Consider the following 24,772-nt stretch of genomic DNA (forward strand, 5'->3'; position numbering starts at 1 on the left):
AACCTTGGGCTCGAGCGATCCTCCCGCGCCAGCCAATAAGTGGGGACTACAGGCGCACACCACTGCCCTCAACTTATTTGTCTATTTATTTATTTATTTTTACATTTTGAGATAAGCTCCGTAGAGACTGTTAAAAATTGCCAATGCCGACTATATTGCAAGTCGTCACGGTGGGGTATTGGGAAAAGTTTTCAATTAGCAATAATCGTGCTTCGCATAAACCTCATTGGCCACCTTACGGCTACCGCGCAACGCTAGCTAATTAAAAAAAAAAAATTTTTTTTTTGAGAAGGGAGCTCGCTATGTTGCCTGGGCTAGTCTCGAACTCCTGAAATTAAGCAATCCTGCCTCTTAGGCTTTCCAAAGCGTTGGGATTACAGGCGTCAGCCATTGCACACGACCCCATAATATTTCCTCGTTGAGCACTAAAGATCCTTTTCCTCTTAAAAATCACAGTTTCGTGGTATTTTGGTCCTGGCATTTCTTGAGCACCTGCTCTGTGCCTGCGAAGCACTTCTGCCCACTTTACATAGGTTATATTAAATCCTTCCAACAATATCAGGTAGTTGTCTTATTACTCCCATTTTTCAGTCAAGGTCTTCACACTTTGGTAACCTGCCCAAGATTATTGGGCGGGAAATTGGCGTGCAGGTAGCCCCCTGCGCGCACTGGAGTCAGCTGCTTCAAGAGTGCAAGATAGTTGAGTTCTACATTTGTTTACCAAACGGATCTGTAGTTATTTCCCTGTATAGATACCTCTCCCAATGGGTTGTGAACTTAAAATTTGCAAAATTGAAGCACAGTGTTATACGGAAATGTGCAGAAATCACAAGTGTGCATGTACATTTCAATGAATGACTAAAATGTGGACACACTTGTAGAACCACCGCTGAGTTCAAGAAACAACATTGGTGCTGGAAGAGGGATCCCAATCCAGACCCCAAGGGCAGGTTATTGGATCCTGCCCAGAAGAAATTCAAGGCAAGTTGCAGAGTACAGTGAGAAGCGATTATTGAAAGCTACTCAGTTACAGAGTAGGCTATCCTCAGAAAGCAAGAGGGGGAACACACCATCTTTATTTTAAACTCTTCTTGTATAGGGGTCTTATCTCTGTAAAAACTAAGCTATGTCTGTATGAGGGTGGGCTGACAGCATAACAAAATTTAGTACTTTTTGATTTAAAGAAAGTGATCCTTGGCATTTTAATGCGTAAATACATCAAAGCATGACTCTCTCTATATATACACACATATATTTTTGAGACAGGGACTCACCCTGTTGCCCAAGCTGGAGTGCAGTTGCCTGATCTCAGCTCACTGCAGCCTCCACTTCCCAGGCTCAAGCTATCCAACTGCCGCAGCCTCCCGAGTAGCTGGGACCACAGATGTGCACCACCACGCCCAGCTAATTTTTTTGTAGTTTTAGTAGAGATGGGGTTTCGCTTTGTTGCCCAGGCTGGTCTCAAACTCCTGAGCTCAAGCAGTCCACCCACTTTGGACTCCCAAGGTGCTGGGATTACAGGCGTGAGCCATTGAATCCTGTAACTATAACTATTTTAAATCATATATTGTTAGGCAATATTGGAGCATCTGGACATTTTGTTGTCGTAGGAGTTTGTCCTTGCAGGCATTACTAAACTGCTCTTTTAGCCATAGCATCTTATTACCATGGGTCAGGACTGGTAAGGAATGTGCCTTTGCTAGTTTTAAGATGGAGTTGGGGCCGGGCACAGTGGCTCACGCGTGTAATCCCAGCACTTTGGGAGACTGAGGCGGGCAGATCACGAGGTCAGGAGATCGAGACCATCCTGGCTAACACGGTGAAACCCTGTCTTTACTAAAAATACAAAAAAGTAGCTGGGCATGGTGGCACGCATCTGTAGTCCCAGCTACTCGGGAGGCTGGGGTAGGAGAATCGCTTGAATCCAGGAGGCGGAGGTTGCAGTGAGCTGAGATTGCGCCACTAGCCTGGGCGACAGAGTGAGACTTCGTCTCAAAAAAAAAAAAAAAAAAAAGATGGAGTTGGGATGGGCATGGTAGCTCATGCCTGTAATCCCAGCACTTGTGGAGGCCGAAGTGGGGGATTGCTTGAGCCTAGGAATTTGAGACCAGACTGGACAACATGGCAAAACCCTGTCTCTACAGAAAATACAAAAATTAGCTGGGCATGGTGGTGTGCACCTGTAGTCCCAGCTACTCCAGAGGCTGAGGTGGGAGATTGGCTTGAGCCTGGGAGATGGAGGTTGCAGTGAGCCCAGATCGCTCCATTGCACTCTAGCCTGGGTGACAGAGCCAGACCCTATCTCAAAAAAAAAAAAAAAAAAGATGCAGTTGATTTTAAAATGATGTCACCCTCTCTCTCCTAGGCTTCTGTTTTCTTAACAGCGGGAACAGCCCCCCGTCAGCTCCTACCCCTTGGTCTCTGACCTGTTCCTCCTCTGAGGTGACCTCTATCCTTAATTTTGAAAACGTATTAGTGTTGCCCATATCTGAACTTTATGCAGATGAAGTCATCGGTATGTATTCGTTTGCATCTAGTGTCTATACATTCATAAAATCGATCACTGTGTAGTCATTAAAAATAATGAGAGAGTGCTATATAATTTCATATGAAACATATCAGGACACATTGCTCAGTAAAAGCAAAGAGAAAGCAGACACCGAGTGTAGACTGTTGTATGCATGAGTGTCTCTGAATGGTATATGAGGCACCTTCAGGCCTCTTTTTTTTTAATTTATTTTTTTGAGACAGTCTTTCTCTGTCGCCCAGGCTGGATGGAGTGCAGTGGCGTGATCTCTGCTCACTGCAAGCTCCGCCACCTGGGTTCACGCCTTTCTCCTGCCTCAGCCTCCTGAGTAGCTGGGACTACAGGCGCCCGCCACCACGCCCGGCTAATTTTTTGTATTTTTAGTAGAGACGGGGTTTCACTGTGTTAGCCAGGATGGTCTTGATCTCCTGACCTTGTGATCTGCCCACCTCGGCCTCCCAAAGTGCTGGGACTACAGGCGCCCGCCACCACACTTGGCTAATTTTTTGTGTTTTTAGTAGAGACGGGGTTTCACTGTGTTAGCCAGGATGGTCTCGATCTCCTGACCTCAAGTGATCCGCCCGCCTCGGCCTCCCAAAATGCTGGGATTACAGGCGTGAGCCACCGCGCCCGGCCTGAAGATGATTGTCTTATAACAACCTATGTAACCCTTTTCATTTTTCCTTTAAAAAATGAAAGGAACATCCTGGAACACATCCATTCCCATTGCTTATTCCCATCACAATGCCTGTTCCTGAATAAACATCATTGTTTTTTTAGAGATAGAGTCCATTGCTTTACTGCAATCTCACCAATCTCCTGTCCCCAGGGCACTCCCATCCCTGGGTGTTTGTACTGATCAACCAGGTTACACTTTCAGCATTTTCAAACTCAGGGTGGAGATTTTAGACCCTCTTGAACCTCCTGGTTTCCTCTTTGCAAAGGCCAGCAGCAGAAGCAAAAGAGATGGAGCCTGGGTTAGCGTTTATTTTTCTATTTACTGGTCATTTGGGATTTGGACATTTTCTGTCCTCTGGTTATGGTGAGGGTGTGGGTTGTGTGTTGTTTTTTTATATTCTTTTTGTTATTTTTTGTTCTGGATTTTGTTTTCGTTTTGGAAGGTATTTTAGAGAAATGAGATTTCTGCAGCTACCATGACCTGCTGTTACAGATTACGTGGTGCTCCTTTTTCTTCATTTGTTGAAGTCCTGGCCACCCTGCCGAACCTGAGAATGTGACTGTATTTGGAGACAGGGTCTTTACAGAGGAAATCAAGTTGAAATGAGGTAACTGGGGAAGGCCCTAATCTGATGTAATCCTGTGTTCTTAGAAGAGGAAACGTGGACTCAGGTGTGTATGGAGGGAAGATGGCCATCTGAGCCCACGTCCTGGAACAGGGACTTCCCTCATAGCCTCAGAAAAAACCAGCCCTGCTGACGTCTTTTTTTTTTTTTTTTTTTTTTCTTTGAGACGAGTCTCGCTCTGTCGCCCAGGCTGGAGTGCAGTGGCCGGATCTCAGCTCACTGCAAGCTCCGCCTCCCGGGTTTACGCCATTCTCCTGCCTCAGCCTCCGGAGTAGCTGGGACTACAGGCGCCCGCCACCTCGCCCGGCTAGTTTTTTTGTATTTTTTAGTAGAGACGGGGTTTCACCATGTTAGCCAGGATGGTCTCGATCTCCTGACCTCGTGATCTGCCCGTCTCGGCCTCCCAAAGTGCTGGGATTACAGGCTTGGGCCACCGCGCCCGGCCCCTGCTGACGTCTTGATCTCAGACCTCCAGCCTCCAGAACTGAGAGATGATTCAGTCGGCTCCTACACAATACAGGGTTGAATTGTGTGGGTCCACTTCTGTGCAGATTATTTTATTTTTTCTTTTTTGAGACAGAGTCTCACGCTGTCGCTCAGGCTGGAGGGTAGTGGTGTGATCTTGGCTCACTGCAGCTTCCACCTCCCAGGTGCAAGTGATTCTCCTGCCTCCGCCTCCCAAGTAGCTGGGACTATGGACACTTGCCACCACACCTGGCTAATGTTTGTGTTTTTAGTCGAGAGGGGATTTCATCGTGTTGGTCAGGCTTGTCTTGAACTCCTGTCCCCAAGTGATCTGTCTGCCTCGGCCTCCCAGATTGCTGGGATTACAGGCGTGAACCCCCGTGCCTGGCCCTATGTAACTCTTTGTGCGAGTTTTTACCGTTAAAAGATATCTGCCGTGTCAGCCATGGAGTACACACTGTGAGAACATGAAGCCTCAGGGGCAGGGCTGGCTACACAATTTGTGGGACCCAGTACAAAATGAACATGGAAAAAAACTAGAAAAAAGCGTAGTACAAGGTACTAAAATAGATTTTTCCTTTGAAAACAGTTTAATACTCATAAAATGTAATAGAGGGAAATAGTGGCACATGAGGAACAAAATGAGCGTATCACTTGGTCTGTGCTATTTTGGTGTTATCATTTTACCTAATGCAATACATAGCAACGCTTTGTTAGTGAGACAGGGTTTCGCCATGTTGGCCAGGCTGGTCTGGAACTCCTGACCTCAGGTGATCCACCTGCCTCAGCCTTCCAAAGTGCTGGGATTACAGGTGTGAGCCTCCGCGCCCGCCCGGCTGTGATGTCTTGATTGATCACAGGATTTTTCTGGCTATTCTAACTACTTCCAATTCGCTTCAGCCAATTTAGTTGAGCTTTTGTCACTTGTGGCTTCAAAGTCCTGGTTAATATCCTGTTGCCCTCAGGACATGCGGGATGGAGGAAGGCACCAGGGAGCCGAGGGAAGTGAGAGGAGAGGCAGTCACTTCAGGGCCACCAGCATGGCTCCTGTCACTGTCCACAGACACAGGCCCTTCCCCTTCTCACGGGCAAGCAGGCCCCACCTCACTTCCGGGTGTGACTTCACAGACCGTCAGGTTCCGTGGTACCCTGGAGTCCACAGCCGCTGAGTCTGAAGGGTCTTCAGAAGACTGGCTTCTCCCGGATGGTTCATGGACTAAGGCAAAGATGAGCAGAGCCGTGGCCCTCTTCTTTCTGCTCTGCTGGATCCAAGGTATGTTGCTGTGGCAGCTGGAGAGAAACATGGGCCTCTCTTCGAGCCTAAGTGGGGCAGAGGAGGGCGTTCCCTCGCACAGTGGGGAGCGCAGATGCTCTGCCTCCTTGACCTTCTTTACCTCCCCAAATCTCCCCTTCAGGGTTTATTACTTGGGAGAAGGGGGTAACTGAAAACATTTTCCTAACTTTGAAGCTGTCTCAAAATTCAGAGCTCTATAGGAGGGTGGCATACATGCATGTTTTAACTTTTCATTGTAAGAATTTCCAAATGTATGCAAAAGTAGAAAGATTAGTATAAAGAACCACCATGAGCTGCCAGGCACGATGGCTCACGCCTGTAATCCCAGCACTTTGGGAGGCTGAGGCGGGTGGATCACGAGGTCAGGAGATCGAGACCATCCTGGCTAACAAGGTGAAACCCCGTCTCTACTAAAAATACAAAAAATTAGCCGGGCGAGGTGGCGGGCGCCTGTAGTCCCAGCTACTCGGGAGGCTGAGGCAGGAGAATGGCGTGAACCCCGGAGGCGGAGCTCGCAAATGAGCAGAGATTGCGCCACTGCACTCCAGCCTGGGCGACGGAAACGAGACTCTGTCTCAAAAAAACAAAACAAAACAAAACAAAAAACAGCGTTAGGCCGAGTACAGTGACTCAGTCCTGTAACCCCAGCACTTTAAGAGGCCAAGGCAGGAGGATCCCTTGAGCTCCGGAGTTTGTGACAGGCCTAGGCAACAAAATGAGAGCCTGTCTGTATAAAACATTAAAAAATTAGCCATGCATGGTGGTGCGTGCCTGTGGTCCCAGCTACTAGGGAGGCTGAGGTGGGAGGATCACTTGAGCCCAAAAAGTCGAGGCTGCAGTAAGCTGTGATCACACCACTGCACTCAAGCTTGGGCAACAGAGTGGGATCCTGTCTCAAAAAAAAAAGTAGTAATAACTTTATAGATATATAATATATAATAAAATTCACCCTTAATTTTATTTTCCTATGTATTATTATTATTTTTGAGGCAGGGTCTCCCTCTGTCACCCAGGGCTGGAGTGCAGTGACACAATCACAGCTAATTGCAGCCTCCACCTTCCAGGCCCAAGGATCCTCCCTTCAGCCTCCCAAGTAGTTGGGACCACAGGCATGTGCCACCACACTCAGCTAATTTTTTTAAATTTTTGTAGAAATAGGGATCTCACTATGTTGCCCAGGCTGATCTCAAACTCCGGGGCTCAACTGATCCTCCTACCTTGGCCTCCCAAAGTGCTGGGATTACAGGCATAAACCACATCTGGCCAAATTACCCTTTAAAAAGTATCTAATTCTGTGGTTTTTATTATACTCACACAGTTGTGAAGCATGACATCACTATCTAATTTTAATTTTTAATTTTTAATTTTTTGAGATGGAGTGTAGCTCTCTTGCCCAGGCTGGAGTGCAATGGCGCTATCTCGGCTCGCTGCAACCTCGCTTCCCAGGTTCAAGCGATTATCCTGCCTCAGCCTCCCAAGTTGCTGGGTTTACAGGCGCGCGGCACCATGCCTGGCTAATTTACTAAATTAGTAAATTACTAGTAAATTAGTAATTACTAAAATACAATTTTTAGTAGAGACGGGGTTTCATCATGTTGGCCAGGCTGGTCACGAACTCCTGACCTCAATGGATCCTCCCGTCTCAGCTTCCTGAGTGGCTGGGACTACAGGTGTACAGCACCATGCCCGGATAATTACTTTTTATTTTTTGCAGAGTCCAGGTCTCCCTATGTTCCCCAGGCTGGTCTCAAACTCCTGACCTCAAGTGATCCTCCCACCTCGGCCTCCCACAGCACTGGGATTACAGATGTGAGCCACCGCACCTGGCCTGAATTTTCCTCAAGTTCAAAAAATCCTGATGAAGGTTTGGCTAAAATACTTGGTGAGTTACCCCTCTTCCTGCGGAACCTCAGGCTGGATTTGAAGAGTTGCGTGCATGGCCCTCATGGTCTCCCAGGTAACCTGTTGAGGCTACAATCTGTTTGTCTACGTGTCAAAGTCTCAATAAATTAAGCAAAATAGACGATAAACACCTCAAAAGGACCCTGCTGAGCATGAGTGGAGCAGAGCAGGGCCATGTGGGAGCTCACTGAGTCTGCAGCGTCAGATGCCACCTCACACCATGACATACCTGCCTCGCCAGTTTCTGCTCTGAGGCCCCAAGGCGAGCTGAACCTCCTCCAGGGGTTCTCAGCCCTAATTGAGTATGAGAACCCCTGGGACAATCCTCTTTTTAACAATTGGGACATTCCACATACAACCCGCATCAGATTTTGGGGTGTGGGGATAGACCTTCGCATTTGTAGTTTTCTAATCCTCCAGGGGACACTAGGCTGAGACTCACGGGTCCCCACTCTAAACCTTCCATTGAACATATGAGAAAAACTAAGGCCCAGGGAAGTCTTTAGCAGCGCGCTGAGACGGAGAAAAGGGTTCTGAACCACAGCTGTGCTGAAGGAAGCTGTGCAAATGCCAGTGAAGTGTCTCCTGAGGGAGCCTGGGCTGTGCGTCGGGAGCGAAGGTTGAGGGTCGCCTTAGGTGTGAGAAGGAGCAACCGGGAGAGTGGCACTGATGCTTCCCCCTGGGTTAGGAGGCATTCGGATCACAGAGCGATGCCTGTTCATTCCTGCTTGCAAGGGAGCAGATCTCTCGACACCCGAGGGGTCTCCGTTCCGGCAGCTGTGGGTATCAGGAGCGCTGGGCTTGCTCCTCCCCATGGGAGCCGTCACAGAGGCCTCGGGCAGTCTGCATAGACCACTGCCTGGCAGGTGAGCAGGAGGGGATGAATGAGCAGATGCGGGTAGCACTTGCCGTCCCCCTCACTGTGCCCTCAGCACCTGCTGTCTAGGAGGCAGAAGCCTTGTTCTCGGCCTCGCAGGTGACCCCGTGTCTCTGAATGCGCCCCGTATGTGTAGGAGGTGGGTGATTGCATCTGAAGATGGGAGAAGAGTTGGGGGCTTGCAAAGCTCCCATCGCCCCTCAAGACCCCACTGACCGGCCCAGCTCCCGCCAGGTGGGCCTTGGCATCGGCCACAGCTCAACTCTGCAGTTCACTCTGGGCAGCATTTCCAGGGACTCGTAGGTCCCCGTGGTCCTCAAGGAGGGGTGGTGATAGCAGCTCCTCATTGTCCTGGTTACCCTGATGGTTCATTTTCTGGTGTCTCTGTGGTGAGCTCCTGTTACGTCGAGTGAGTAAGAACCACCAAGAATCAGCAGCCCCAGAAATGCACCGAGAATAAATACAGGATGAGTGGGGTTTGTGAGGACTGTTTTCTGTGACTTAGCAAGGACAGCCTAGAGGGGAAGGTAAAACTTCTGCTTCCCAGGGAAGCCAAGCCTGAGAACTTAAAAGGGAAGGAGAACTTAATATATTTCAAAAATGTAACCCTCATGGATTAGCAATAGTTTTCCAAAGAAAGAGCTTTCCGAGCTTATAGAACCTGTTCCACTTTGTTTCTGCCCCCGTGGCTCCCACCCCTGTTTTTGTGGGTGCAGTTTTCATACAGAACGTTTGGACACAAGCTTCAAAACTCTCTTGAGGACAGGTTTCCCCTTTGGGTCTGTCGGGTCCCGGGCAGTCACGTCTCAGGAAGGGCTGGGGTCAGGCTCCTTGCTCCCCATCCTTCTTCAGTGGCACGAAGGGTGGGGTGGAGGGTGTGAGTCATGTGTGATCTTGGTGGGGGCTGTGGCCGTCTGCAGCACCCCTTCAATGACTGCTTCAAGGGCTTTTCATGATGCTTGTAGCTCATGAGTTAGTGTTTCCTAGAGGCTGTTTCCAGGTGTCTTACATGTCACACACTGGCCCACCAGGGCTGGAGTGAGATCATGAGCACCAGATTGTTGGTGAAGGGAGTTGACAGAGACATCGAATGTCAGTGAACAGGAGTGACCTTGGGTCTCAGTAAATATTGTGGTCAACTGAATCCAGAACCCAGCCTCACCAGCAGGGCCCACTTCCTCCGGAAGGCTGCTTAACCGTGTAGCTGTGTTCTGGCTGCTGCAGGCCGAGCTGGTTTTCTTTCTTTTTTTTTTTTTTTTTTTTTTTGAGACAGAGTCTCGCTCTGTCACCCAGGCTGGAGTGCAGTGGCCGGATCTCAGCTCATTGCAAGCTCCACCTCCCGGGTTTACGTCATTCTCCTGCCTCAGCCTCCCGTGTAGCTGGGACTACAGGCGCCGCCACCACACCCATATTTTTAGTAGAGACAGAGTTTCACTGTGTTTGCCAGGATGGTCTTGATCTCCTGACCTCGTGATCTGCCCATCTTGGCCTCCCAAAGTGCTGGGATTACAGGCTTGAGCCACCATGCCCGGCCAGGCCGAACTGATTTTCTTCCTCTCCTGTCTTCCCTGGTCCTTGCTTTGTAGTTCTGTGTGACTGTGTCATGTCTGGTTATATCTGTGTATACTTCTGCCTCTCCCACTATCTAGATGGCTCGGGGAGGCACACCACACACCAGGTCACCTTCCTCCCTGAACCCCCAGCACCTCGTCCTGTGTCTGTGCAGAGATAAGGCTGGTTGAAAGCTTGTGTGAATGATCTGAAGTCTTCTACTGTAGTCCAGTCTCCAGGAGCATTGTGATCTTTAGGAGCGTGGGCTTGGTTCCTCTGTACAGTAATGGGTCATAAAAGTGAGTGGTCAAGATCATCTCGGTGAGGGCAGTCCGTGTGGTGCCATAGTTGCTGTATCAGTTAAGAATGCGCCTGGGCCGGGCGCGATGGCTCACGCTTGTAATCCCAGCGCTTTGGGAGACTGAGGCAGGCAGATCACGAGGTCAGGAGATCAAGGCCAGCCTGGCTAACACGGTGAAACCCCGTCTCTACTAAAAATACAAAATATTAGCCGGGCGTGGTGGCGGGTGCCTGTAGTCCCAACTACTCCTCAGGAGACTGAGGCAGGAGAATGGTATGAACCCGGGAGGTGGAGCTTGCAGCGAGCTGAGATTGCGCCACTGCACTCCAGCCTGGGCAACAGAGCAAGACTCCATCTCAAGAAAAAAAAAAAAAAAAAAGAATGCACCTGGCTGCAATTTCCTGAAAACATGACGTATAGTGGCTTAAACAAAGAGTGGTTGTTTTTCCTTCTGTCATAGCAGTCTGGGAGAGGCCACTGTGGCTTTGGCGCAGGAGGTTGGGAAAGGCCTGCTTCTCTGATATCATCGGGGGCCTCTCCAGTGCTTGTGTGGCAGACTGACAACAGGAAGAAGGAGGAGAATTAGGGCACTGAGTATCATGAGATTTGGGGTCATATATCTTTAGCGGGCAGTGTTTGCTGCCCCGAATGTCTCCTGCCATTACAATGTTCTGCAAGTGATTTAGGTAGTTGGAGTTTCCTTCCCTATACTGCCCAGTATCCATTGAGTTTGTGTCATGCATTTGTTGTGTTCATAGTCTGCTTTAGGTACTTAGCAAAATATTGCTGGTATTAACATGCCTTTGTTTACTTCACTGCAGATGAAATTCTGATGCAAGTGTTTTCCAAGGTTCCGTATGACCCATCATTTGATGAAACAAGAACAGCAGTCAGATCCATTACAAAGAGAAACACACAAAAAAGCAAGTATATGTCGGTGACCTGACATGCGCACGTACCTCTGCAGACCTCTGTGTTATCTCAAATGTGCGATGCTAGCATTTCAGCATTCCTTAAAGTAACTACTGGGGTGGTGGGGGGCAAAGCCAAACTGAGATGTGAAGAACTCTCTGAAATCCTCTCTACAATCTTCCTCCCAATATGGGAGTCTACAGGCTTCAGTGTGGATATCCCTGTATTTTGGGGTGATCCCTGATGTGCAGTGTCAGGCACGTTCTGCCGTTGTGGAGGCTGTGCAGAGGACAGAAGCTCGGCTTGCAAGTGGGGTTCACTGTTCCTTGTAACAGGAGCTATGAGCTATAAAGCTATTCACTGGCACTTTATAGGTCACTGCCCATGAGTGCCCAAGTCACCGGCTTGGGAGAACAATGTCTTCCTATGTCCCTCCCTGTCACCCCTGCCGTCTTTCTACCCCATCCTCTGTAAAATATTTGCCCGGAGAAGCAGAGCTGATTTCTCCTCCAGCACTGACACTCCAATGCCAATGCTGAGAGGAAGCAGCTGGCCACATATGCAAAAATAATGCATATTAACCCCAAATCACATGAAGAAAAGAGAAACCCTGTAAGGGGGACATCATGTGAATTAGGAAGAAAAGTAACAATGAGTAATTAGTTATCAGAATAAACCGCTTTGTGTGTCGTGAATTATAAGACTCTCAGTAAAGCAGTTTAGTAACTAATCACTCTGCCAATGCATTCCATAAGCCTTTGAGAAAAGATACGAATATTTCACTGCATAATCTCAGTAGCTTGCCCTGTATCATGTTTTATGATGCTCCCTTGGCTGATACATTATGAGGAATACTTTTTTTTTTTTTTGAGACGGAGTCTCGCTCCGTCGCCCCGGCTAGAGTGCAGTGGCCGGATCTCTGCTCACTGCAAGCTCTGCCTCCTGGGTTTTCGCCATTCTCCTGCCTCAGCCTCTGAGTAGCTGGTACTACAGATGCCCACCACCACGCCCGGCTAGTTTTTTGTATTTTTGGTAGAGACGGGGTTTCACCGTGTTAGCCAGGGTGGTCTCGATCTCCTGACCTCGTGGTCCACCTGCCTCGGCCTCCCAAAGTGCTAGGATTACAGGCGTGAGCCACCGTGCCCGCCACTAGGAACACATATTCAGCAAAGTGCTTGCCTGATTAAGTGTATCTTTTCTTAATGATTCATCAGTGTCTTATTAACAGAGAACTGTCCACTTGTCCTTTATTGGATCAATGTGATTGTGCTTGAAATCGTTTGGCGTACACCCTGTAGGCCTTTCTACCAGTTTTCCCGTAGAGTTAATCCTGCCCTGTGCACAAATCTCTCAATACTTATGCATATTGTCTGTCAAGAGACCATGTGAAAATGAGCTTAGCCCCTGGTGTTGTGCTGAAACCTCAGATGCTTGCAGACACTTCATGATTGCTCTGTGACACTCAGAACAGGTGCGTTCAGGCCAAGTGCCTGATGCTGCCCTCAAAATGCCTTGCAGAACAGTATCCATTTAGAGGGAATACCTGCAGATCCAGTGAAAGACTTAATCACAGCCATGGTTTCTTTTCCCATAGGCTACTCCCAACAAAAGAGCTTGAACGATGCTGTATTTGCATCAGGTTCAAAGGAACGAGAGGAACATTTGGCTAAAATATTTGGTAAGTAGCCTCCTGCCATGAAGCCTTTAGCCTGTGTTTGAAGAGTTACCTGCTTACATGCTTGTCCCGGGTTGTCACTCAAGTAGCCTGTTCCTGCTGCTTTGAGGGGAAAGCAGCCGCTTTGCCTTGAGGCTAGAATCTGTTTCTCCATGAGTCAAAACCTCAATAAATTAAGCCAAATGTGGAAAATAAACACCTGGAAAGGATCCTGCTCCTCAAAGAGTGATCTCTGGAGCAGGAGCAAGGCTACCATCTAGTAGTGTGAGAATACCCTGGGGAGACTGTTTAAAAGAGACACCCCAGGCCGGGCACGGTAACTCAGGCCTGTAATCCCAGCACTTTGGGAGGCTGAGGTGGGTGGATGAGCTGAGGTCAGGAGTTCGAGACCAGCCTGGCCAACATGGTGAAACCCCGTCTCTACTAAAAATACAAAAATCAGCCGGGCGTGGTGGCAGGCGCCTGTTATCCCAGCTACTCGGGAGGCTGAGGCAGGATAATTGCTTGAACCCGGGAGGTGGAACTTGCAGTGAGCTGAGATCACGCCGCTGCACTCCAGCCTGGGCGACAGAGCAAGACTTCATCTCAAAAAAAAAAAAAGAAAAAGAAAAAAAAGAAAAAGAAAAAGAGACACCCCTTGGCCGGGCGTGGTGCCTCATACCTATGATCCCAGGGCTTTGGGAGGCCAAGGCGAGAGGATTGCTGGAGGGCAGAAGTTCAGGACCAGCCTGAGCAACATACCAAAAACCACTAAAACAACTCCCCCCGACACATGACAAATTAGCCAAGTGTGGTGGCATGTGCCTGTGGTCCTAGCTACTCGGGAGGCTGAGGTGGTGTAGCAGGACAAACCACAGACAAAACTCCTCAGACAGCAAGTTAAAGAAGGAAGGGGTTTATTCGGCCGGGGGCGTCGGCAAGACCCCTGTCTCAAGAGCTGAGCTCTCTGAGTGAGCAATTCCTGTCCCTTTAAAGGGCTCACAACTCTTGGGGTGCACCTGAGAGGGTCGTGATCGATTGAGCAAGCAGGGGGTCCGTGACTGGGGTCTGCATGCACCGGTAATTAGATTGGAGCAAAACAGGATAGGGATTTTCACAGTGCATTTCTATACAATGTCTGTAATCTATAGATAACATAACCGATTAGGTCAGGGGTTGATCTTTAACTACCAGGCCCAGGGTGTGGTGCCGGGCTGTCTGCTTGCGGATTTCATTTCTGCCTTTTAGTTTTTACTTTTTCTTTCTTTGGAGGCAGAAATTGGGCATAAGACAGTATGAGGGGTGGTCTCCTCCCTTAGTGGGAGGATCTTTTGAGCCCAGGAGTTTGAGGCTGCCGTGAGCTATGATTGTGCCACTGTACTCCAGCCTGGGCAACAGAGCTATACTGTCTATTAAAAAAGAGAGCGAGAGAGACGTCTTATTTCATGTTCAGTGATCATTTATGTGAGGTGGGGTGAGACCTTTGCATCACTAGGTTTTAAAGCCCTTCAGATGATTCTAGGCTGTGACTCATTCATCTACTCCAAGCTTCTCATTTACTATTTAACAAAAACTAAGGCCCAGATGGAAGGTGGTGGGGTGGGGAGCTCCAGGAATCTGTCCCTTTACCAAAACAACAATTTAGCTGGCAAGAACTACGTTAAGTAGCCATGGAATATTGGTGTCTAGTAGAACACTTTCAGTGTCCAAGAGTGAGCTTGATGAAGAGGCTGCCGAATTTCAGCATTTCGGGTCGTGGCTACCATCCTCCCTTCCCAGCCCTGTGACAGGCAGCAGTGTGGATAGCAGTCCACATTCCTAGCGAGGATTGCTGGTGCCAGGGTGGGCAATAGAGACCTGTCTTCTAAAACTCAGGTTGTGTATTTGATGGCTGATTGCTGTTTTAGAACACCAAGGGGCTAACGCTAAGACTGACTATTGTTTTAACTGGCATTGTTAAATTTAACTGGCATTTAAATTTAACTGGCCCATAAAAAACTCTATGGGCTGAAGAGGCTTCCAAGCAACCCTGTTGAGGAGATTTAAGGAAATAATGTTTTTTGTTTTTTCTCTTTTTGGAGATAGACACTTAAGGAAACTTTTGTCAGGTCATTGACTAACTTCAGATATAAGAAAACAGAAAATGGCTGGGTGTGGTGGCTCAAGCCTATAATCCCAGCACTTTGGGAGGCCGAGACGGGTGGATCACGAGGTCAGGAGATCGAGACCATCCTGGGTAACCCGGTGAAACCCCGTCTCTACTAAAAAAATACAAAAAATTAGCCAGGCGAGATGGTGGGCACCTGTAGTCCCAGCTACTCGGGAGGCTGAGGCAGGAGAATGGCGTAAACCCAGGAGGCAGAGCTTGCAGTGAGCTGAGATCCGGCCACTGCACCCCAGCCTGGGCGACAGAGCGAGACTCTGTCTCAAAAAAAAAAAAAAAGAAAAGACAACAGAAAATTCAGCACTCTCACACAACAAGAAGTACACACTTTGCAAAACTAGTTTGGAAAAGTTACAAAAAAATTGCTTCAGCCTTCAATAAGCAAAAATCAACAATCACTGAAAGAGAGAATTAGATTTCCAGAGTTATCAAATTGTAATACACAGAATGTCCATCTCTCAACATAAAATTATAAAACATACAAAGAAACAGGACAGGATGGCTCATTCACAGGAAAAAGGAATTTGGCAGAACTTGTTCCTGAGGAAACCTGGGAATTAAAATTACTACACAAGATGTTACATCAACTGTCTTCAAATGTTCACTGAACTAAAGGAGACCATTAACAAATAAGGAAATCAGGAAAACAATATATAAATAATATCAGTAAAGAGAAATTATTGAAAAGAGCCAAAGAAAATTCTGGAGCTGAAAAGTATAATAAATGAATACTTGGCTCATGCCTGTTAATCCCAGAACTTTAGGAGGCCAAGGCAGGTGGATCACGAGGTCAGAAGATCGAGACCATCCTGGCTAACATGGTGAAATCCTGTCTCTACTAAAAATAAAAAAAATTAGCCAGGTGTGGTGGCAGGCACCTGTAGTCCCAGCTACTCGGGAGGCTGAGGCAGGAGAATGGCGTGAACCTGGGAGGCGGAGCTTGCAGTGAGCCAAGATGGCGCCACCGCACTCCACCCTGGGCGACACAGTGAGACTCCATCTCAAAAAAAAAAAAAAAAAAAAAGAAAGGATCAGTACACTTGAAGATAAGACGTTGAAAGTATCCAGCCTGAGAAGCAGAAAGAAACAAAAAAGAGAAAATGAACAGAACACGTGGGACTTGTGGAGCATCATCAGGCATACTAAAATATACATTATGGGAGTCTCAGAAGGAGAAGACAGAGAGAGAGACCCGAAGAGAATGTTTGAATAAAGAATGGCCCCAAACTTCTTGAATATGTTGAAAGACATGAATATGCACATTCAAGTTGCTCAATGAACTCCAAGCAGAGTACACAGAGATTCACAGTGAAACATGTTATCATCAAATTGTCAGAATCCACACACAAAGGGAATCTGGAAAGCAGTAACAGATAAGTGACTCATAGCATAAAAGGAACCCTCAGTAAAATTCACCACTCATTTCTCCTCAACAACCACAGAGGGTAGAAGGCAGGATGGCACATTCAAAATTCTGAAAGAAAAATAATGTAATCAGCAGGGCATGGTGGCTCATGCCTGTAATCCCAGCACTTCGGGAGGCAGATGTGGGCAGATCACATGAGCCCAGGAATTCAAGACCAGCCTGGGTAATATGGCAAAACCCTGTCCCTACTAAAAATACAAAAAAAAAAAAAAAAATTAGTCGGGTGTGATGGTGCACACCTGTAGTCCCAGCTATTCAGCAAACTGAGGCGGGAGGATCACCTGAGCCTGGAAGTCCAGGCTGCAGTGAGCTGAGATTGCGCCACTGCATTCCAGCCTGGGTGATGGGAGTGAAATCCTTTCTTGAAAAAAAAAAAAAGAAAAATACTGTCAAGCAAGAATTATCTGACAAAATTATCTTTCCAGAATAAAAGAGAAATAGAACATTTTCAGATAAACAAAAGCTGAGAGACCCGCCTTATGAGAAATGGCAAAGAGAGCCCTTCAGGCTGAAATGAAGGGACATTTGACAGTCACTTGAAGACATAAGAAAAAAAAAAATACTGGCAAAGGTAACTACCAGTTCTAAAAGTCTTATTGTACTTTAGGTTTCATCTATAACTTCTGCCTTTTAAAAATATTATTTAAAAGGCAAATGCATGAAATAATAATTACACATCTGTTAATGGTCGTACAATGTATAAGGATAGACTAATAACAACAATATAAAGGAAAGGGAATAGAGATATATATGTGCAGAGTGTATACTATTGAAACTAAGTTGATACTATTCAAACTAGGTTGTTATAAATTTAAGATAACTAGGTGTTTAAACAAATTTTAACTTAACTAGTTTAGGTGTTTCCAAGGTAACCAGTAAATAATAACTAAAAAAAGATGGAATAAAAGAGTAAAAGAGTCGAAGCCAGGCAGGGTGGCTCATGTCTGTAATCCCAGCCCTTTGGGAGGCTGAGGTGGGGGGATCACCTGAGGGCCAGAGTTTGAGACCAGCCTGGCCAACATGATGAAACCCCGTCTCTACTAAAAATACAAAAATTAGCCGGTGTGGTGGCAGGTGTCTGTAATCCCAGCTACTTGGGAGCCTGAGACAGGAGAATTGCTTGAACCTGGGAGGCAGAGGTTGCCATGAGCCAAGATCATGCCATTGCACTCCAGCCTGGGCAACAGTGAAAGACTCCGTCTCAAAAAAAAAAAAAAAAAAAAAAAAAAAAAAAAAAAAAGCAGGGAGGGTCTTAAATAAATAACCTAATTGTACAACTAAAGGAACTAGAAAAAGAACAGCATATTAAGTTGAAAGCCAGAAGAAAGAAGGAAATAGTAAAGTATACAAAAGAAAGAAGTGAAATAACAGAAAATAGAAGAGAACTGATGAAACCCAAAATTAGTTACTTAAAAACACCAACAAAATTGACAAACTTCTAGCTAGATTGGCAAAGAAAGAAGAGGACCCATTATTAATTCAGAAATTAGAGTGGGAATATTACTACTGATTTTCTGGAAATAGGATTTAATGAGAGAAGAATATGAACATTTGTATGCTTACAAATTGGAAGACCTAGATGAAATTTTGAAATTCCTGGAAGCACATAAACCACCAAAATTGACTCCAGAAGAAATAAGAAAATCTGAATAGACACAGAACAAGTAAGGAGAATGAATCAGTAATCAAAACTTTCCAACGAAGAAAGTCTAGAATTAGATGTGTTCTCTGGCAAAATCTGCAAAAGCTATAAATAGAGCTAACACCAGTCCTCAAACTCTTCCAAGAAGCTGAAGAGGAAGAAACACTTCCTAGCTTTCTCTAAGAGGCCGGTATGACCCTGATACCAAAGGCAGACAAAGTCACTGCAAGAAGACTAAAAACAAGTGTCTCGTAAACAGAAAAATCCTCAACAGAACATTAGCTAACCAAATCCAATAGCCTATTAAAAGGACTATTCACCAGACCAAGAAGGATTTACTTCTGGAACAGAAGGATGGTTGAATGTAATAAAAAACAATCACTGTAATATACCACATTCATATAATGAAGGAGAAAAACTATCATTTCAATTGATGCAGATACAGTATTTGACAAATTTCAATACCCTTTCATGATAAAAAAAAACAAACAAAAAAAAAACAAACTAGAAACAGAAGGAAACTACCACAACATAATAAAGGCCTGTTTGAAAAACCCACAGATGATATCATGCTCAATGGTGAAAGACTGAAAACTTTCCTCAAAGATCAGGAACAAGGCAAGGATGCCTGCTCTCACCGGTTCTATTCAATACAGTACTGGAAGTCACAGCCAGAGTCATTAGGCAAGAAAAAGAAATGAGGCATCCAAATTGGAAAGGAAGAAGTCTCTGGTTGCAGATGACTTGATCTTATATGTTGAAAACCATATAGACTCCACACACACACACACACACACACACACACACGTTAGAACCAGTAAATGAATTTAGCAAAATTGTGGGGTACAAATTGAACACACAAAAATCAGTTGTGCAGTTGTGTTTTTATACACTAACAATATATACACTAATAATCCAAACAAGACAGGAGAACAATTAATTCCATTTACAATTATATGAAAAACAATAAAATATTTAGAGATAAATTTAGCCAAGAAAGTGAAAGACTTATACCGATACTGAAAACTACAAAGAATTGATGAAAGAAAATAGAGAGACAAAGAATCTCATGTTCATGGACTGAAAAACTTAATATTGTTAAGATGTCACAATTGACCTGGCATGGTGGCTCACACCTGTAATTTTAGCACTTGGGAGGCTGAGGCGAGAGGATCACTTGAGCCCAGGTGTTTGAGATCCAGCCTGGGCAGCACAGTAAGACCTGGTATCTATTAAAAAAAAAAAAAAAAAAGATGTCAAAGTTGCCCAGAGTAATCTGCACATTCAATATAATCCCTATCAAAATCTCGAGGGCTTTTTTTCCCAGCAAGAGAAAAATCCACCAGAAGATTCATATGGAATTTCAGATGCTCCAAACAGCAAAAATAGTCCTGAAAAAGAAGAAAAAAGTTGGAGGAATTTCACTTTCTCATTTGAAAACTTGCTACAAAGCCCAATTATCCAAACAGTGTGATACTAGTATAAGGCCAATCATATAAACCAATAGAATAGAAAGTTCAGAAAGAAATGCATATGTCTATGGTCAGCTGATTTTCTTTTTTTTTTTTTTGAGATGGAGTCTCACTCTGTCGCCCAGGCTGGAGTGCCGTGGCACGATCTTGGCTCACTGCAACCTCGGTCTCCTGGATCCCAGTTCAAGCAATTATCTTGCCTCAGCCTCCTGAGTAGCTGGGATTACAGGTACCCGCCACCATGCCCAGCTAATTTTTTTTTTTTTTTTTTGAGGCAGAGTCTTGCTGTGTCACTCAGGCTGGATTACAGTGATGCGATCTCAGCTCACCGCAAGCTCTGCCTCCTGGGTTCATGCCATTCTCCTGCCTTAGCCTCCTGAGTAGCTGGGACTACAGGTGCCTGCCACCATGGCTGGCTAATTTTTTGTAATTTTAGTAGAGATGGGGTTTCACTGTGTTAGCCAAGATGGTCTCGATCTCCTGACCTCATGATTTGCCCGCCTTGGCCTCCCAAAGTGCTGGGATTACAGGCGTGAGCCATTGTGCCCGGCCAGTCAATTGATTTTCAACAAGGGTATCAAAGCCAACAGAGTGGAAATAACAGTCTCTTCAACAAATGGTCCTGGGAAAACTGGAAGGTCACAGGCAAAAGAATGAAGCTAGCTCATTACCTTATACCATATATAAAAATTCAAAGTGGGTCAATGATCTAAATTTATGAGCAAAAACTACTAGTCTCTTAGAAGTAAACATAGATGAAAATCTTCATGACTTTGAATTAGGCATGTGGTGTTTTAAGTTTGACACCAAAAGCAGGCAAAAAGAGAAAAAATAGCTAAATTGGACATCATCAAAATTAGAAACTGTTGTATATCAAAGGCATTTCTCCCACAGAATGAGAGAAAACGTTTGCAAATCACATATCTGATGAGGGATCAATATCCAGAAGACACAGCAAACTCCTGTAACTTAACAACAACAAAACAAACAACCCACTCCAAAAATGGGCAAATAACTTGAATAGCCATTTTCCAAAGAAGATATACAAATGGCCAATAAACACATAAAAAGATGCTCAACATCATTAGTCATTAGGGAAATGCAAAATACCACTATTCACACTTCTTAGAATGGCTGGTTTTTTTTTTTTTTGAGACGGAGTCTCGCTCTGTCGCCCAGGCTGGAGTGCAGTGGCAGGATCTTGGCTCACTGCAAGCTCCACCTCCCGAGTTCACGCCATTCTCCTGCCTCAGCCTCCCGAGTAGCTGGGACTACAGGCGCCTGCCACCACGCCTGGCTAATTTTTTGTATTTGTAGTAGAGACGGGGTTTCACTGTGAAACCCCGTCTGTGTGTTAGCTGGGTGGTCTCGATCTCCTGACCTCGTGATCCACCCGCCTCGGCCTCCCAAAGTGCTGGGATTACAGGCGTGAGCCACCATGTCCAACCTTTTTTTTCTTTTTTTGAGACAAAGTCTTGCTCTGTCACCCAGGCTGGAGTACAGTGGTGCGATCTCGGATTACTGCAACCTCCACCTCCCAAGTTCAAGCAATTCTCCTGCCTCAGCCTCCCTAGTAGCTGCGATTATAGTGCCTGCCACCAAACCTGGCTAATTTTTGCATTTTTAGTAGAGATGGGGTTTTGCCATGTGGGCCAGGCTGGTCACGAACTCCTGACCTCAGGTGATCTGCCCACCTTGGCCTCCCAAAGTGCTGGGATTACAGGTGTGAGCCACCATGCCCAGTCAGAATGGCTATTTTTTTTTTTTAAAGAAAAATAACAAATGTTGGTGAGGATGAAGGAAATTGAAACCCTCATACATTGCTGGTGGGAAGGTAAGATGGTGTAGCTGCTACATGTCCATTTTTTGCTGTTATAACGGAATACCACAGGCTGGGTGATTTGTAATAAATTGAAATTTATTGGCTCACAATTCTGAAGGCTGGGAAGTCCAAGACTGGCTGGGAAGTCCAAGATGATGACTGGGGCCATCATCTGGCAAGAACCTTCTTGCTGTATCATCATCCCATGGCAGAAAGCAGAAATGCCATAGAGGGTGAAAGACAGAGCAAGGGAGGGCCGAACTTGTCCTTTTACATGGTATGCACTCTTGTGATAACTAACCCATTCCTGTGATAACCATATTAATCTCTTAATGAGGGCACAATTTCCATGACCCAAATACCTCCACTAGGCCCTACCTCCTAACATGAGGATCACATTGGGAATCAAATTTCCAGCACATGAAATTTGAGGACACATTTAAACCATAGCAATGGGTATAGAGTTTCTGTTTCAGTTGATTTTTTTCTTTTTTTTTTTTTTTGAGATGGAGTCTCGCCCTATTACCCAGTCTGGAATGCAATGGTGCAATATCGGCTCACTGCAACCTCTGCCTCCCTGGCTCAAGCAATTCTCTTGCCTTAGCCTCCTCAGTAGCTGGGATTACAGGCATGTGCTACCATGCCTGGCTAATTTTTTGTATTTTTAGTAGAGATGGGGTTTCACCATGTTGGTCAGGCTGGTCTTGAACTCCTGACTTTATGCTCTGCCTGCCTCAGCCTCCCAAAGTGCTGGGATTACAGGCGTGAGCCACCGTGCCTGCCCGTTTCAGTTGATTTAAAAGTTTTGGGCTGGGCACGGTGGCTCACGGCTGTAATCCCAGCACTTTGGGAGGCTGAGATGGGCGGATCACGAGGTCAGGAGATCGAGACCATCCTGGCTAACACGGTGAAATCCCGTCTCTACTAAAAATACAAAAATTAGCCGGGCACAGTGGCGGGTGCCTGTAGTCCCAGCTACTCGGGAGGCTGAGGCAGGAGAATGGCATGAACCCAGGAGGTGGAGCTTGCACTGAGTAGAGATCGCGCCATTGCACCCCAGCCTGGGCGACTGAGCGATACTCCGTCTCAAAAAAAAAAAAAAAAAGTTCTGGAGGCCAAGTGCCTCGATCTCAGCACTTTGGGAGGCCAAGGCAAGTGGATTGCTTGAGGTTAGAAGTTCAAGACCAGCCTGGCCAACATGGTGAAACCCCGTCTCTACTAAAAATTTTTAAAAAGTTAGCTGGGTGTGGTGGCATGAGCCTGTAGTTCCAGCTAGTTGGGAGACTGAAGTGGGAGGACATTTGAGCCTAGCAGGCAGAGGTTGCAGTGAGCTGATATTGCACTACTGCATTCCAGCCTGGAGTTCTGGAAATAAATAGTGGTGATGTTTACACAAAACTGTGAATGTTTTGAATGCCCTTAAATTGTACACTTAAATAGAGTGAAAATGGGCCAGGCATTGTGGCTCATGCCTGTAATTTCAACACTTTGCAAGGCTGAGGTGGGAGGATCACTCGAGGCCAGGAGTTCCAGACCAGCCTAGGCAACATAATGAGACCCTGTTCCTACAAAAACTTAAAAAATTAGCCGAGTGTGGTGACGCATGCCTATAGTCTCAGCTACTCGGGAGGCTGAGGCGGGAGGATCGCTTGAGGCCAAGAGTTCAAGGCTTCAGTGAGCCAAGATTATACCACAGCAGTTCAGCTTGGGTGACACAGCGAGACTTTGTCTCTAAATAAATAGTAGGAATGGAAATTTTATGTTAGGTGTATTTTACCACCACCACCACCACCACAACAAAGCTAAAGCCAAGGCCCAGGGAAGTCCTCTTTAGCAAAGAGCTGAGACGGAGAAAAGGGTTCTGAACCATAGCTGTCTGCTGAAGGAAGCTGTGCAAATGCCAGTGAAGTCTATCCTGAGGGTGCCTGGGCTGTGCGTCGGGAGCGAAGGTTGAGGGTCGCCTTAGGTGTGAGAAGGAGCAACCGGGAGAGTGGCACTGATGCTTCCCCCTGGGTTAGGAGGCATTCGGATCACAGAGCGATGCCTGTTCATTCCTGCTTGCAAGGGAGCAGATCTCTCGACACCCGAGGGGTCTCCGTTCTGGCAGCTGTGGGTATCAGGAGCGCTGGGCTTGCTCCTCCCCATGGGAGCCGTCACAGAGGACTCGGGCAGTCTGCATAGACCACTTGCCTGGCAGGTGAGCAGGAGGGGATGAATGAGCAGATGTGGGTAGCACTTGCCATCCCCCTCGCTGTGCCCTTAGCACCTGCTGTCTAGGAGGCAGAAGCCTTGTTCTCGGCCTCGCAGGTGACCCCGGTGTCTCTGAATGCGGCCCCGTATGTGTAGGAGGCGGGTGATTGCATCTGAAGATGGGAGAAGAGTTGGAGGTTTGCAAAGCTCCCATCGCCCCTCAAGACCCCACTGACCAGCCCAGCTCCCGCCAGGTGGGCTTTGGCATCGGAGGCCACAACTCAACTCTGCAGTTCGCTCTGGGCAGCATTTCCAGGGACTCGTAGGTCCCCGTGGTCCTCAAGGAGGGGTGGTGACAGCAGCTCCTCATTGTCCTGGTGACCTGATGGTTCATTTTCTGGTGTCTCTGTGGTGAGCTCCTGTTACGTCGAGCGAGTAAAAACCACTGAGAACCAGCAGCCCCAGAAATGCACCGAGAATAAATACAGGATGAGTGGGGTTTGTGAGGACTGTTTTCTGTGACTTAGCAAGGACAGCCTAGAGGGGAAGGTAAAACTTCTGCTTCCCAGGGAAGCCAAGCCTGAGAACTTAAAAGGGAAGGAGAACTTAATATATTTCAAAAATGTAACCCTCATGAATCAGCAACACTTTTATAAACAAAGAGCTTTCCGAGCTCATAGAATCTGTTCTGATTCATCTGTGCCCCCACAAATTTTACCCTATTTTTAAGAGTCATCTTGCGAACAGCCTCAAAGGTGCATCAGAGTGACAACAAAAACAAGAAGAATTATTAGGGCACTAAGTATCGGGAGATCTGGGGCCATATATCTATAGCGGGCAGTGTTTACTGCCCAGGATGTCTCAGACAATCACAATTTTCCGGAAATGATTTCGGTAATTGGAGTTTTCCTTCCCAAGACAAGGCATTTTAGGGAATAACGTCCCATATCCATGGAGTTCGCGTCATGGAGTCACTATATTCATAGACTGCTTTAGGTACTTACAGAGCAAAAGATATCAATCCTGCATGGCTGCCATTAACGTGCCTTTGTTTGCTTCACTGGAGATGAAATTCTACTGCAGGTGTTTCCCAAGATTCCGTATGACCCGTCGTTTAGTGAAACAACAGCATTCAGATCCATTACAAAGACAGACATGAGAAAAGGCAAGTGTATGCCGTGAACACAGTAAGTGCACGCATTTCTGTAGGCCTATGTGTTGTCTTCAACGTGCTATTATCACCCTCGCAGTCTCTAAACCAACTGCTGG

General features: G+C 46.5%; 1 protein-coding gene and 1 non-coding gene across 9 annotated transcripts in view; one reads left to right on the top strand and one right to left on the bottom strand.

Moving 5' to 3' along the window:
- The window catches only part of CUNH2orf92 (chromosome unknown C2orf92 homolog), a 43,249-nt gene that overhangs the window by 498 nt on the left and 17,979 nt on the right, over positions 1-24,772 (top strand). For 3 of the 8 annotated variants that reach the window (XM_033238922.1, XM_033238917.1, XM_033238921.1), the window contains exons 2-8: positions 2,366-2,515; positions 3,649-3,813; positions 5,262-5,569; positions 7,305-7,547; positions 11,043-11,144; positions 12,728-12,811; positions 24,570-24,668. In XM_033238922.1, coding sequence (XP_033094813.1) covers positions 3,809-3,813; positions 5,262-5,569; positions 7,305-7,547; positions 11,043-11,144; positions 12,728-12,811; positions 24,570-24,668 — 841 coding nt within the window. In that variant the 5' untranslated portion in view covers positions 2,366-2,515; positions 3,649-3,808. Of the gene's footprint in view, positions 1-2,365; positions 2,516-3,251; positions 3,814-5,261; positions 5,570-7,304; positions 7,548-11,042; positions 11,145-12,727; positions 12,812-24,569; positions 24,669-24,772 lie in introns of those variants that run through there. The other 5 variants (XM_033238920.1, XM_033238924.1, XM_033238923.1 and 2 more) reach the window with 3 other exon arrangements.
- On the bottom strand, positions 116-256 carry LOC117063200. The gene has a single exon (XR_004428799.1). It is a non-coding gene; the product is annotated as a U4 spliceosomal RNA (small nuclear RNA).

This window comes from Trachypithecus francoisi, unplaced genomic scaffold (assembly GCF_009764315.1).
Source record: "Trachypithecus francoisi isolate TF-2019V2 unplaced genomic scaffold, Tfra_2.0 Lachesis_group17, whole genome shotgun sequence".
Taxonomy (NCBI): Eukaryota; Metazoa; Chordata; class Mammalia; order Primates; family Cercopithecidae; genus Trachypithecus; species Trachypithecus francoisi.